At 40.3% G+C, this 13,718-nt stretch overlaps 1 protein-coding gene across 2 annotated transcripts in view; it reads right to left on the minus strand.

Moving 5' to 3' along the window:
• Positions 1-2,953: 2,953 nt before the first annotated feature.
• The window catches only part of CLIC5 (chloride intracellular channel 5), a 204,587-nt gene continuing 193,822 nt past the window's right edge, over positions 2,954-13,718 (minus strand). Inside the window, exons 5-6 of one of the 2 annotated variants that reach the window (XM_073625243.1) lie at positions 6,573-6,754; positions 2,954-4,623 (exon numbers count right to left, since the gene is read on the minus strand). In XM_073625243.1, coding sequence (XP_073481344.1) covers positions 4,456-4,623; positions 6,573-6,754 — 350 coding nt within the window. In that variant the 3' untranslated portion in view covers positions 2,954-4,455. The remainder of the gene's footprint in view (positions 4,624-6,572; positions 6,755-13,718) is intronic. The other variant, XM_073625244.1, reaches the window with a different exon arrangement.

A 13,718-nucleotide genomic window follows, 5' to 3' on the forward strand; every position in this document is an offset into this window, starting at 1 on the left:
TTAATTTCTCAATCAAAAATTGTCCCAATAGTTGGGTGATGTTGGCAGGGCCACCCATGGCTCGAATTTCAACTGAATCAGCTGAAATTCAAGCCATGTATGGCCAGGTTTAGTTGGAGGACCCATGACGGTTGGCCTAGTGGAGAAGAAGGTATAACTTTGGCCCTGGGAGGACATCAAAATCAAGAAAGGTGAGCTAATTATTTTGCAAATCTTTATAAAAAAAGATCTCATAGTTTCATTTTTATCATTTCAGTCAAGGCAAATAGTCAGTAAACTACATTCCATTCAAAAATAAGTGCACTAACCATAAAATACCAACAAGTTTTCAGATGAATTTATTTGAATTTCATATACTGCAATTTATCCAAGAAGCCACAAAAGCCTTGTCATAAGAAAATAAATAATTCAAGCCTACACACCTCCTCTTCAGTAGGCCTCATCAGTGTCAGTGCCTCTCATTCTGTTCTGAAATGTGGAAATCACTGATAAAATGCCATGTACACTGTGCAGTGTCCACTCAAACAAGATACAGGCCACACGTGTGAAAAAGGCAGAATAATCTACAATTCATTAAGGAGCTATCGGTGTACTTATCTAAAAGGCATACCTCCCAACTGTCCCTGTTTGGCAAGTTTGTGCCAATATTTGGACCCTGGAGGAATTAGGGTATGGTTTTATTTAAGGCAGACCTTCCCGCCATCCATCTCTGCCACCATTAGAGCACCTAACATGTGCCCCTCTGGAAAGCGATCTTTGGTGGATTGCTTTTAAGACTGTGTTTGGCTTTATGTACACTTGGCCACGATGTACCGCGGCAAAACGCATTTTGACATGGTTTTGCCACATTTTGTGGTTTCCCACAGCCAGCAGTGAAAATGTTCCTATCTTGACTGCGATTATGCCACGTTCAGGAGTGGGAAGTTGAACCTCCCCTAACCGCAGCGGCTCCTAAACGCTGCTAAAGACCTATACGTATATGGACACTATGGGGTTAATTTACTATACCTGAAGAGTGCAAAATCTGGTGCAGCTCTGCATAAAGACCAATCAGCTTCCATCTTCGTTTGTCAGAGCTTATTTGAACAAGCTGAATTTAAAAGCTGATTGGCTACCATGCACAACTGCACCAGATTTTGCACTCTCTAGCTGTAATAAATAAACCTCATAGGCTTTTATGGAGTTGAGTTTAGGAGCTTTGGCAAAAAAACGCTAAAAGCTCCTAAACTCAAGTTTAGATGCTGTAGTGTACATGAAGCCTTTGGCAGGCAGCGGGGAAGTGATATGTCCCCTCCTCACCACCTGCTTTAACACTCAAAAAGCTGACCCACCGCACATGGCATGCGGTTTTAGTGTGACCCCATTCACTTGAGTGGGCTGCTTTTGGCAGTGGTACTACCTGCTGAAAGTGAGATGCTGTTTAATTTTTGCTGCAGCCACGGCATGTGTACAGCCCTGAGCGGAGTTTAGATGGGCCCTTGGGGGGCACTAAAACTGTTGCTGTCACCTGTGAATGATCCCTTGCTCTAATAGCTGTTGCGAAATAAAAATATTTATTAACTTGCAAATACGCCTATTATCCCAATCTCCCAAATCTGAGCTGTCATCTTGCCCTATAGACATCAGTGGCCAGCTTCTTCCTTTATCTTTTTGCCGGTCCACCAATGATGTCAGTGCTGGTCCTCATGCATGTGCTGCTTGCTATTGCTTATATGTTGCTATGGCCCTGGCAACAATTATGCTACCAACAATCATGTTCCTGAAGCCATGGCAACATCAAAACTATGGGATTTTTCCAAATCTCACAATTTAGTTGCAGGAGCTCCTTGGAAAGCACAGGTGATGTAGACTTTCAAGGAGGCACTTGGGAAGCCTTGGCTACATCACCAATGTCTCAGGAAAGGTGGAAGTAAAGAACTGATATTGTGAGGAGAGTTTTTTTTTTTGGGGGGGGGGGCTGCTTTAAATATGAGCTGATTTAGGGTTGTGTTTGGTGGACTTGGAATTCCTCATATAGAGACAGTCTCGACATCAAGATGATAAATCGAGCTGTCTCCTATCCTGAGTGTGCATAACAGCATCAAATAGCAGAGCACTGCAGTTGTTTACATTCCTGTTAACTGTCATTTAAGGCTTTTATGCTCACTCAGGATCTTGGCGTCAATAAGGAGTCTTCACAGTTCTGACTCGAAAGACAGAGCTCAGACAAGTAAAGGTAAATAAGGGGGCAAGTGCAAATCTTTAATATGTAAACCAGTGCAGGTATAATAAACTAAGACTAAATATTCCAGATGTTAAGTCCTACTGTGACTGGTTCTCTTGAAGTGTTCCATTTAACACATATATTATAGTAACTAAAATTCTCTATTCAAGCTATTACATTGGTAATGATGTATCTACAAAGACTTTTCTTGCTATTTTCATGCTCCTTGTTCAATGTGGCTGCTTTGTGCGACTACATCTTCTGTAACTGACAATTATCTATTTTTAATGTACGCATTGCGAGAAGCGAAATCACATGTCCAATTTACCCATAATACTAAAAGTGTCTGTCCCTCATCTCAACACTACATGCATTTTGAAAAACACACATTTCAATTTTTTTCCGTGTTTTAGTGTGTTGGGAACAAGAGAATATCCCCAGCACACACGTGGATCATCAGAACGGGTCCAAAGCTTTATTTCAGGATCATATCATTATAACAGAATCAGCGTTTTGGAGCCTCGCAGGACTCCTTCATCAGGCATGTGACAAAGTGAAATACAGTGAACAACATATTTAAAGAATCATCCACCAATCAGTGACCCAAGAAATTAGCTCAGCCCCACCCCTGACATCATAATGGCATCATATTCCCGCCATATGGCAGGAATATGACGTCAATATGATTTCAGGGGTGGGGCTGAGCTAATTTCTTTGGTCACTGATTTGTAGATGGTTCTTTAAATATGTTGTTCAGTGTATTTCACTTTGTCACATTCCTGATGAAGGGGTCCTTCAGATCCCTAAACGTTGTTATTGTGATTGCTGAATAAAGCTTTGGACCTGTTCTGGAGAACTGCAGGGTGCTGGTGATATTTTCTTGCTCTGACAATCAACGGTTCCAGCCGCTGATCGCTGCGGCACCCACTTACTCAAACAGCTACTTTTCAGAAACATGTGAGTTGGGAATAGTGTGTTGGAAGGCCCATAGAAGTCAATGACAGGGCATCAAAATGCATAAAACATGCAACAGGTATTAGCATGCCTTGGTCAATGGCTTTTAACCCTATCCACTCCAAATTCTAAATTCAAAAATACATTGAAAATGTGTATCAAAATGTATGTTAATGTATAAGGTGGGCATTATTGCAACACACCACAACAGCTAGGTGTAAATGGCTCCTGAAGCTTGCGAAATGGTTTGCAAACCCCGGAAAGATGCAAAAGCTCCTTTAAGTAATGTTTAGAATTTCAGTCAATTACAATTTTCAATTTCATTCAATTACAAAATATGTCTACATATCTTTTTGGTGTTCTTAATTTTAGATGAAAATCTCCCCAAAGCTAGCGATCAAATGTAGCAGACCACAAAGTCTCTGAACAACTGTCCTAAGGGGGAAAAGTCATCAGAGAGCTTAGAAAACCTTTCCCTATTGCTACTGCCTCAACCTAGAAAAGCCAGGACCCCTTCCTCACGGAAAACAAGAATTCTTGTGGGACCAAAGCAATTGTACTTAGCAAAGGAGGACGGTGTATAAATGTATGGCCATCTTTAGGTTGCGTAAACAGTTTGTCCAGCCACTTGTCCACACCATTAGAGTTGCGGACTAGGACCAGTGGTCAGTCACCCTTGCTCTGTCAAGCTCTTGCTTAACTTAAAATTTAAGCTGGTTTGGCAAGCATTTAATCCAATATTATAATAGGTAATCATACATAGCACAGTTTAAAAATACGTTTAGCGTTTGTTTTAAATAAACATATATATGGACAATTCTCTCTGTATATACTGTAGGTACTATATGGAGTTTTTTTCCCCTGTCCTGGAGTGCCTCTTTAACAAGTCAGGAGGTATACTGAAGGCTTGTAGTGAACTGTGAAGGATCAGTGATATCATACAATTAGCTATGAAATAATACATTTTATAAATCACTCTTAAATGAGTCAGCTTACATTACAAAAATACTTTATATATGAATGCACGTTATTGCCTTAAGATGATTTTTCAGATCTATGGAGGGAAACGCGCACGGTGAAGCTTGCTGTCATTGTCCCTTCATTTTGTGCTGATTCATTCATTCATTCCGTCCAAAATTTCACTTAAAGACAATCTCTTCTTTGCCAAGCAGCACAGCATTGGTGTATCTGGAAGCAAGGGCAGTAGGGGGTGGAGAAACTGGAGGAGATTCATCCTAAGGCAAAACGGAGAACAGTCTATTGGTCAGAGGATCTTTCAGCCAATTCTTCTGCGGTAGTTATGACTTGGAAAGCCTCTTGGCCACATCTGCGTAGGCTAGCTCTGTCTCTTTGTCCGCGGCGCAGGTGTTGGTGAACTCATCTCTGGCATAGGCATTCTTCAGGTATCGCCATACACCAGACATCTCTGATGGAATTTCGTAGTTGCGATACTTCTTTGCAACAATCTAAATTAGAATTAGATGAATATTATGAGTCTAGAAATGAAACAGTGAACAAGAACATCGGTCCTTTAAGAGGACCTTCTAGCAAAAATTAAAGTATGCATCAGATCATTCCTCTCCAATCTCCTTTAACAAAACTTGAAGGGTGTGATATGGTTAGAATGATAAAAATACCTTTTTTACCCTTTGTATCAGCTTTTCTCAACACAGTGTCTGAGATATCCTAGGGTTCCTCTAGATGTTGCTAGGGGTTCCTGGAACAATGAGGAACTTCTGCCTCTTAGAGAGATAACCACTGATGCCAATGGTCTTTTTAGCTGCCTATAAGAGGAATTCTTCCCACGTGCTAATGGACAGTGAGCTGTACATACAGGAATTATTGGCAGGGTTTCCCTGAGACCTGAAAGTTATTTTAAAGATTCCTCCTAATTAAAAAGATTGAGAATGCTGACTCTCACTCTTTCCTTCCTCGTCTAGGCAAGGTTGACATGAGCATTGTCCTGCTGCCTCCTGGGATACATTCTAGGCAAGGTTGACATTAGCATTGTCCTGCTGCCTCCTGGGATACCTATTTTGCATATCTCAGATGGCATTACTAGCCACCTTTCATAAATTCCTGCAAAATCTCCTCAGATGGCAACATTTTAACAAAGGTATGGTGCTAGATCTGGTGCTGCATCATTGGGGGCTGACTACAAGAACCAGCTGATTCCCAATGACATACAAAAAAGAAAGGCATGGGACAGGACCTGTAAAAGGAGAGTGGTGCAAGAGAAGAACAGATCACTGGACTTGTAATTATGTCCATGCAGAATAACAAAGCTTCAAAGGTAACGACACATGGACTGTTTTTTTTTTCATTTGGAGGTGGAAGTTCCTCTTCAGGCCCCTTGCACATGGGGCCGATTAGTTGCACTGTATCTATCCCAGCATTGTAGTATGCCCAGGAGTGGCAAGTGCAGCATCCAGTGCCACAGATTGCACCCTGAAAAAGTCTGTGGCAGGCTGCGGCTGGATGGGGCTAAATGCTAAACCGAGCATTCCAGATTCCCTGATTACATAGGGCCCTAAAAGCAGGTACCACTCAGTACAGCATTTAACCCATTCAAGCTGAAACATTAAAATGCCAGAAGGGATCCACAGCAGCTAAATGGCCCACTGTGCAAGGGCCTGAAGTAGATTAAACCAAATTACTAAATTCTCTTATAATTGGTGACATGTTAATTTAATTTCATAAGTCATTGTCAATATGTTTAAGTCTTTCATTCAAATAATACCCAGGGAGTCTGTCTGCCATGAGGGTCATTGTTAAGGCACTTTCTGTTATTGGGTGACAACACTCTGTCCCTGTCCTATGACATATTTATTAAAGTTTGACATTTGCCCCCTTATTTAGTTTGACTCTGAATCTTAGGTCACAGGTCACCTTCTTGACCTCCCACAATATACCCAGAAGCTGGGAAAGAAGAATATGTAAGAGGCAGGAGGCAGCAGGCAAGCAACTGACCAGGCAGGATCTGTCACAATTTAGGTGATCTTTCGCTCTGATTCTCAAGCTTAAAAGTTGGATTTAACAAAATAATATAACGCTAAGTAAGGGACAAAACATCTTAGCAGTAAATCTGCAGTAATGATAATTGAATGCTGAGTATTTAAATTCCATCACAAACATAGTTGTGAGTGTTACTTTGAGTCAAAGGCAGTAGGGCCTATGACACACCATGCAAAAAATATGAGGGCCATTCAAAATGAGTATACTATGACAATGAAATCATTTGGTGAAGTGTAAAAGTGGGATTATAACACAGCAAAAAGTCAAATAGCTGGCAGCAAGATGCACTTATCCAAGTTGTATTACATGGAGATAAGATGGGAGTCATGGGACTAGATTCTTCTACTACCCCATGCCATGATCTACTTTCTCTGTTTCCTGTAGATCCTGGTTGACTTACTTTGACCACATGAAGCTTGGGGAGGAGGTTGCAGTCCGCAAGTGTCAATTCATCCCCATCCAGAAACTTCCGTCTGGAGACCTTTTCTTCTTCTCGGCTATTTGCATCTATCTCCTCGGTGAGCGGTGTGTTGAGGTAATCATCCAGTTTCTTCAGGGCTTTTGTCAAGCCTTTCTCTAGCACTACCGGGACAGAAAAGAAAACAAGCAATATTTAAGGTTTTTGTTGTATCAGATGACCCGCAAACAAAGTTTTTAAAAATGACTCGAAATTTTTGATTAGCTGGGATACCATGGGTTGGATCCTCAAAATGATGTAATTAACCAATGGCATCCTTTACATACAGCTAACACCCCCATAGACATAAAAGACAAAATCTGCATCAACATCAGCCTTATATCTACACATATATAATTATGTATTGCCACACATTGTTTCAAATTGTTTACCCAATTTGAAAATTTTGTAGGTGGATAGCAGTTTGTTCACTATCAGTCAGCACTTTAGAAAAAGTAAACAGGTCTAGACAAACTGCAGAATCCAAACCAGCTAATAGAATTTTAAATGCTGATTAGATTTTAACATCTGGAATGATCAATCACAAAACACAGACTTTCATATGGTCAAATGATTGTTTTAAAATGATGGAACGCTATTGATTTTATCTATCTACAGACACCTTTATTCCTACTGCTTTACAGCAGACCAGAAGTGAGATTTTGCTTAAGATAATCAAAGACTGAATTAAGGAGTACACACTGGAGATTTACTAAATGTGTAGCACTCAGAATCTGGTGCAGCTGTGCATAGTAACAGCTTCTAATGTCAGCTTGTTTAAAAAAAAAGTGTTACTAAACCCACAACAGTAAAATCTGTATATGCAGAAAAGCATGCTTGTTATACTCAGTGTGGAAAGGGGCTAATCCTCTGTATTGTATAAAAAGGCAGTTTGATCCTGTCTTCTCTGATCCTCCCCTTCTTCCACTGTTCCCAATCAATCTGCTGATAGTACAGAGCCTTTGAACTTATTCTGCACATGCTCAGTTTGGTGTGTACTGCTAGAGGGTTTTTTTTTTCTTGAGAGGGTGTGTGTGTGATCAGCACAGGGCCAATCATCACTGTCCAGACAGAAGATCAGGGGTCATGCAGCCTCATAGGACAGTCAGAGGAGAATGAAAACTCCTCCTACAAGCTTTAAACAGCCACCGATAGAAGTCACAAGACTGCTCTCACTGCTCATGAGAAAAGATATTTAGCATTTTATATTTACTAAAAAATTGCATTTCCATGTTCTGTGTACTGTGGGAGATCAGATTTAGTGAATGCAGGGTCCTGGGTTTAGTAACACTTTGACAATAAAACCTGGAAGCTGATTGGTTACTATGCCCAGCTGCACCAGATTCCGAGTGCACCAGTTTTAGTAAATCCTCCCCATTACATAGCTCTCAACTGTCCCTGATTTGGAGAGACTGTCCCTGATTTGGAACAAAGTCCCTCTGTCCCTCTTTCCTCCTCATTTGTCCCTTATTTTGGTCTGATCTGTATAGTTGTATATAAAATGCACTATTTAGCTATCAAAAAGTGTTTTCAAGTGCTAAACTTTCATCCAATTTCTAAATTGCTGCATTTGTAAATTCCAAAAGCCGGTATAAAAGGAATACTAGTGGTAAAAAAGCCCTTGTGGTTTAAACAATCATTTTTTTGTACAATCTTTAAGGGGGTCGTGGTAGGGGGTGTGTCCTATGCCTACATACTTTTGCTAATAGGTGTCCCTCATTCCTATCTCAGAAAGTTGAGAGGTATGCCCATTATATCATCATGTGTTTAAATCTATGTGAATAATATACCAATAACTATAATAATATTTTTTTTTTTATTAAAACAAACAAGGCTATATTGCTAGGTGGCCTCTATAAGGCTCATTTACACAGGCGTACCTATGCATACAATTCTGCACGGGATATACAGGTGTTCCCTGCATTCGCATGCAGGCAGTACCGTTCATCTCTATTGGGATGCAGGATGACCTGCACAAACACAGCCGCTGGTTCCAATTTGACAGCCGTGGAAGTGCCCTACCCCAAAAGAAGACAGTGTGCATTTAGAGACTTGCACAGACATGGCTGTAAAATTTGGACTACCAGCCGTTGCTTCCCATTAGACATGTATGAGACTGCCTGCATGCAGTATGGAAAACCTGTGCATCCCTCTGGCAAACCATCTGGAATTAAGTCTATGAAAGGGGTTAGGAAAAAGGTTAAAGTGTATCTAAACTCCCTCCAAAATGTAATATACTGTATTGCAGCTTACCAGTCCTTAGGTGTATTGGCAGCAACATTTTTTTTTCAGTCTTTTTTACCTTGTGATCTTGCCAGTAACACACTTCCTGTCCCAGGGTGACAATCAGTGTTAATTTTGTCAACGAAAACGTTTTCGTCAAAAATTTTGTCAGCGGCATTTTTACAGTGAGGAAAACAATCCGAAAAGTACAGCACATTTTTGTCTACTGACGAAAACTATGAAGAAAATCCGTTCAGTTTTCGTTATCGAGCGTCAACGAGACGATAATGACAAGGAGGGACGTTTATCAACTTACATTTTTTTATGGAGCTCCCCCTACTTCCACAATCTGCGCCCAGCAAGCACCGTGCCGACTCCGAGAGAGCCAGAGAGTGTGAGTCAGAGTGGCACTGTGTGCATTACAGGCCTCCCAACTCCCAAGTCCCGACTCCTCCTGACGTTGTGCCAGGCGACCAGAGGCAGAACAGACTGTGTGAGTGCAGTACTTTGCAGTACAATAATTGTGGTACAGGCGTACAGCAGGCCTGAGGCCTCCCCTCAGACGACCACTGTCTGTTCAGAGCACACTGTGCTCCAGTGCAAGTGCCACTGTGCAGGCCTCCTGTGACCACTGGCCGTGGAATCCAGGCCTTTTGCACTGTCGATTATAGGCCATCCCTCAGACCACCATCCAGGCTCCAGCACTCTGTGTGCTGCATTTATTTCCAAATTTTACAGGCCTACTCTATTCAGACCACTGTGCACACTGCACTGCAGCATACAGGCTTCCAGTTCCTCCCCAACGTCCGTGCATGACTCCAAACTATACCACAAATGTCGGCTTTTGTGACTGTCACTGGTAGAAAGAGAAGATCTATGAAGGTAGAAAGAGAAGATCTATGGATGTATTTTACATTTGATGTTAAGGACAACAAGATTCTTTACAAACCATGTGGAGCGACACTCGCTGGTAAAACTACACCAAACTTGAAGCGTCATTTGTGGACAACTCATCCTGAAATTCATACAAAGGTAAGCACAGCAACACTTAACTCCACTTTTTGGGAACAGTTTTATGTACATTGGCATTGCAGGGATTTTTTTTTTATAAACTTTCTTGCATGTTATTCTGAAGTAAAATCGGTTTCTTTGTCTGTCTATGTTGTGCACTTTAATCACTGAATTTTAAAGGGGGGCGAGTGATTTGATTTCATAATATCAATCAGCTGCTGCTTTCCCCAAATTTAAGTATCTCACCAAAATATATGTAGAAGGATGTGCTCAGTGGTCACTGGGAGGGGCTGGGGCATTGTCAATTTTGGCACAGCACAGGCACCTAAAGGCCTAAGGCCAGCACTGGGAAGGGCTATACATGTAGTATATTATAGAGAGACAACTTGGAGCTGACTGTGTGGGGTGAGAGAGAATGTAAAATCAGAATAACTTTAATTTTTCCCCCTAATTCAACCCCACAGATACAGAAACCACAAATGATGGGCAAAGTCAAGCCAGTGGCAGTGCACAACCACATCAAACTATTTGCACTGCTCTTTTAGGTGCTTCAAAATACAAAATTGACTCTAAGGAACAACATTCCAAGGAGGAGGCCATAGCAAGATGGATTGGGCGCACCGGATTACCAGTCAGAATGATTGAAGATGAGAACTTTGTTAGCATGATGGAGACAGTAGATAAGAAGCTGACTTTTCCAAAGAAAACTAAAATAAGCAATCTAATTGACAAACAGTATGAAGATGAAAAACAAAAATTCAAAAAGAGAGTGGCTGCTGCTCGAAGAGTATCTTTTTGCACTCATTAGTGGACCAAAAAAGGACTCTCAGCTTCATTCCTTGCCATAAGTGCATGGTACTTTTGTGTTGAACAACATAAACCTGAACACATATTGTTGGTCCTTGAACAAGTAGCTCACCCACACACTGCACAGTCAAGCAAATCATGTGTGGAAAAATGCTTGCAAGAGTGGAACATACCAAAGAGGAAGATCCTTACAGTGATAACAGACAATGTGAGCAATATGGTGGTAGCATTTAAACAAACCACAGCAGCAGCAGAAGAACCACCCAGCTCTAGTGTGGAAGACTCCGCCATGACGGAAAGTGATTCTGAGTCTGAGACTGAAATTGATGATCTGCGGTGAGCCATTTTTATTACTCTTTTACATGATGACATGGTTGACACCGGTCAATTATCACATGGATATGAGATGATTGATATGGGGGCGCTATCTGCTCTAGTCTACGGGGGCACATTTGTTATTCTTCCACTTTATTTGTAGTCTTGTGTACTGTAAAAGTATTTCCATAAAATGTTATGTGTTACAATAATAGAATGGAACAGAAACTTTTTCTATACTTTATGCTTATTTGTCTGTGTGTTCCACTTGTTAGGTACCAACAGATCAACATGGACCGGAAACCATGTGTGGTGCATACCTTGCAACTTGTGGTCCACATGGTGCATAAGGAGGCAAGTGTGAAGAGAATACTGGATAAAGCAAGGTCAATAGTGAACCTCTTCCGCAAGTCTTCAATTGCAACACAGAAGCTATTGGAGCATTGTGGCCTTATTCTTTTAAATGTCTGCCTTACACGCTGGTCAACTACATTCAACATGGTCGCAAGACTCTTCAAACTGAAAGAGTCAGTCTGCCAAATCGCAAACAACATGGGATGGGACAGCTTGCTCCCTAGTGAATGGCAAAATCTCACATCATTCCATGACCTACTGCTGCCTTTTGCAGAACATACTAAAGCCCTTCAGAGTGACACCATGTCCATGCCCCTGGCTGTCCCTGCCCTCTTTTCTCTGTTCAGCCATCTTGAGGACTTTAAACAGAACACTGACCATAAAGAGTACCAGATTAATCAACTAATTACCTGCCGAAGCACACATGTCACGTACATTGTGGAATGTCCCTGCCACTTCCAATATGTGGGGAGAACCACACGACCCCTATTTGTCCGAATTAGGGAACATATTAAAAATATAAGAAAGGGGTTCCCCAATCATAGTTTATCCAGACATTTTGATGAGGTTCACCACAGGGATCCTAGTGTACTTACTTTTTATGGGATCGACTTAGTGCAGGAACATTGGCGTGGAGGAAATAGAGAAACCTCAATTTCCAGGAATGAAACCAGCTGATTTACCGGCTAGGTTCCCTTGCTCCGAAAGGACTCAACTTGGACATAGACTTAAATTGCTATATAGCCAACCCCTAAAATAGTCATAAAATACATATGGAGGGGTTTTATTTAAGGTATATACTTACTGACAACGGATGTTTTAAACACCTTCTGGACATAAGCCCAGTTTTCTTTTTTTTTTTTTTTTTTTTTTTTCTCTCTGGGTTCATAATGAGAAAATTCTCATCTTCCCATTGTACAGGCACTAATCCAGATGATTAATTGGTATCCTTTTAGGATATGGTCCCTTTTTATAATATTGTTTGATCCTTTATTTTTTATTATATTGTTTGATCCTTTATTTATATTATTTTTTGATCCCTCATTTATATTTTTATTTATTAATTTTATTTATTATTATTTTTTATTTTTTGTTTTTGATCTCTTATTTCATTTTCAATACCCTGTGTAGATTTCCCCATTTCTTATTCCCTATTTCTTGGTTTGTATTAATTTCCTTATTTGAAGCTGGGGAATACGGTCTATATAATGGAAGGCCAATTTAGACCCCCATATGATCACTTACCTACTCCCATGATACAAGAAGTGTTTATATAATATATGAAATAGTATTATTAACCTGTAATGCCCCTCCCATTTGGATAATCTTGCTCCTACTGATAAATAGGTATAAATGTACTTGGTATCAGAAACAGTACACCTTACTATTTTATCCTTATTCTTGAATATAAAATTACATCCCCCCTTAGTCTGCTATGGGGAAATGGCAATTATTTATACACTTAAACTCAATAATACCTCTGTATATTTTTAATACAGTTTTATCATAAAAAATTTTTCCACACATACATTTTTAACTAATTTTTAAGATTTAATTTACTTTTTTGCATATGCATATATATATTTTTCATAATAAAATGCAACATTTTTGGGGTTTTTTATTTTATTTTATTTTATTTTATGGGATTTATAATCAATATTCTATTTATAATTAATTTTTCAATTTTTAATTTTTAATTTTTTGCATCTAACCTATTGAATTATATTTTTAATTATCTTATTACTACATTTAGGATATGTGAAATTTTATCTCCACTATTACCACATAATTAAAAGTCCGGACATAATGTCTATTGCAATTAGTCCTTAAATATGTGGCTGTACTAAATGTGAACACCTGGAGAGAAAATTATTAGTCAAAAGATTGTAATAGGTTAGATATCGTTTAGAATTGTAAAGGCTCTGTATGTTATACTGTTGTGTACAAGGATGGCTCAGCGGCTCTACCACATCCCCACCCCCCGAGCGATATTACCATAATTTGGGGAGGAGATGTGTGAGCCGTATGACTATAATAATGTGTGAAGCGTAGGCGTCGACACCGTCTTTGAAAACGTCCTATGACGAAACGCGTAAGGGGGAGTCACGCTCACACGTCATACCCGGAAGTGTAGGCTGGAACGCAAGGTGGGACGCACGCTCGTATCTCGTTCCTGGTCCCATCCTTGCATACAGCGTTGCCTGCCAATACAATTTTTCTTCTCTCTAACTTATATTTATGGACTCTGGTATTGTTTATGTGCACCAATAAACTGGACATACTTCACGAAGGAAGCCCCCTGTTTTTCTTTCTCTGGGTGGTTTGGAGAGTTTAACAGATAAAAGGTGGCAAGCGGTGGAGGAGCCTGGTTTATCTGGA

The sequence above is a fragment of the Aquarana catesbeiana genome, linkage group LG04, assembly GCF_042186555.1.
Source record: "Aquarana catesbeiana isolate 2022-GZ linkage group LG04, ASM4218655v1, whole genome shotgun sequence".
Classification (NCBI taxonomy): domain Eukaryota; kingdom Metazoa; phylum Chordata; class Amphibia; order Anura; family Ranidae; genus Aquarana; species Aquarana catesbeiana.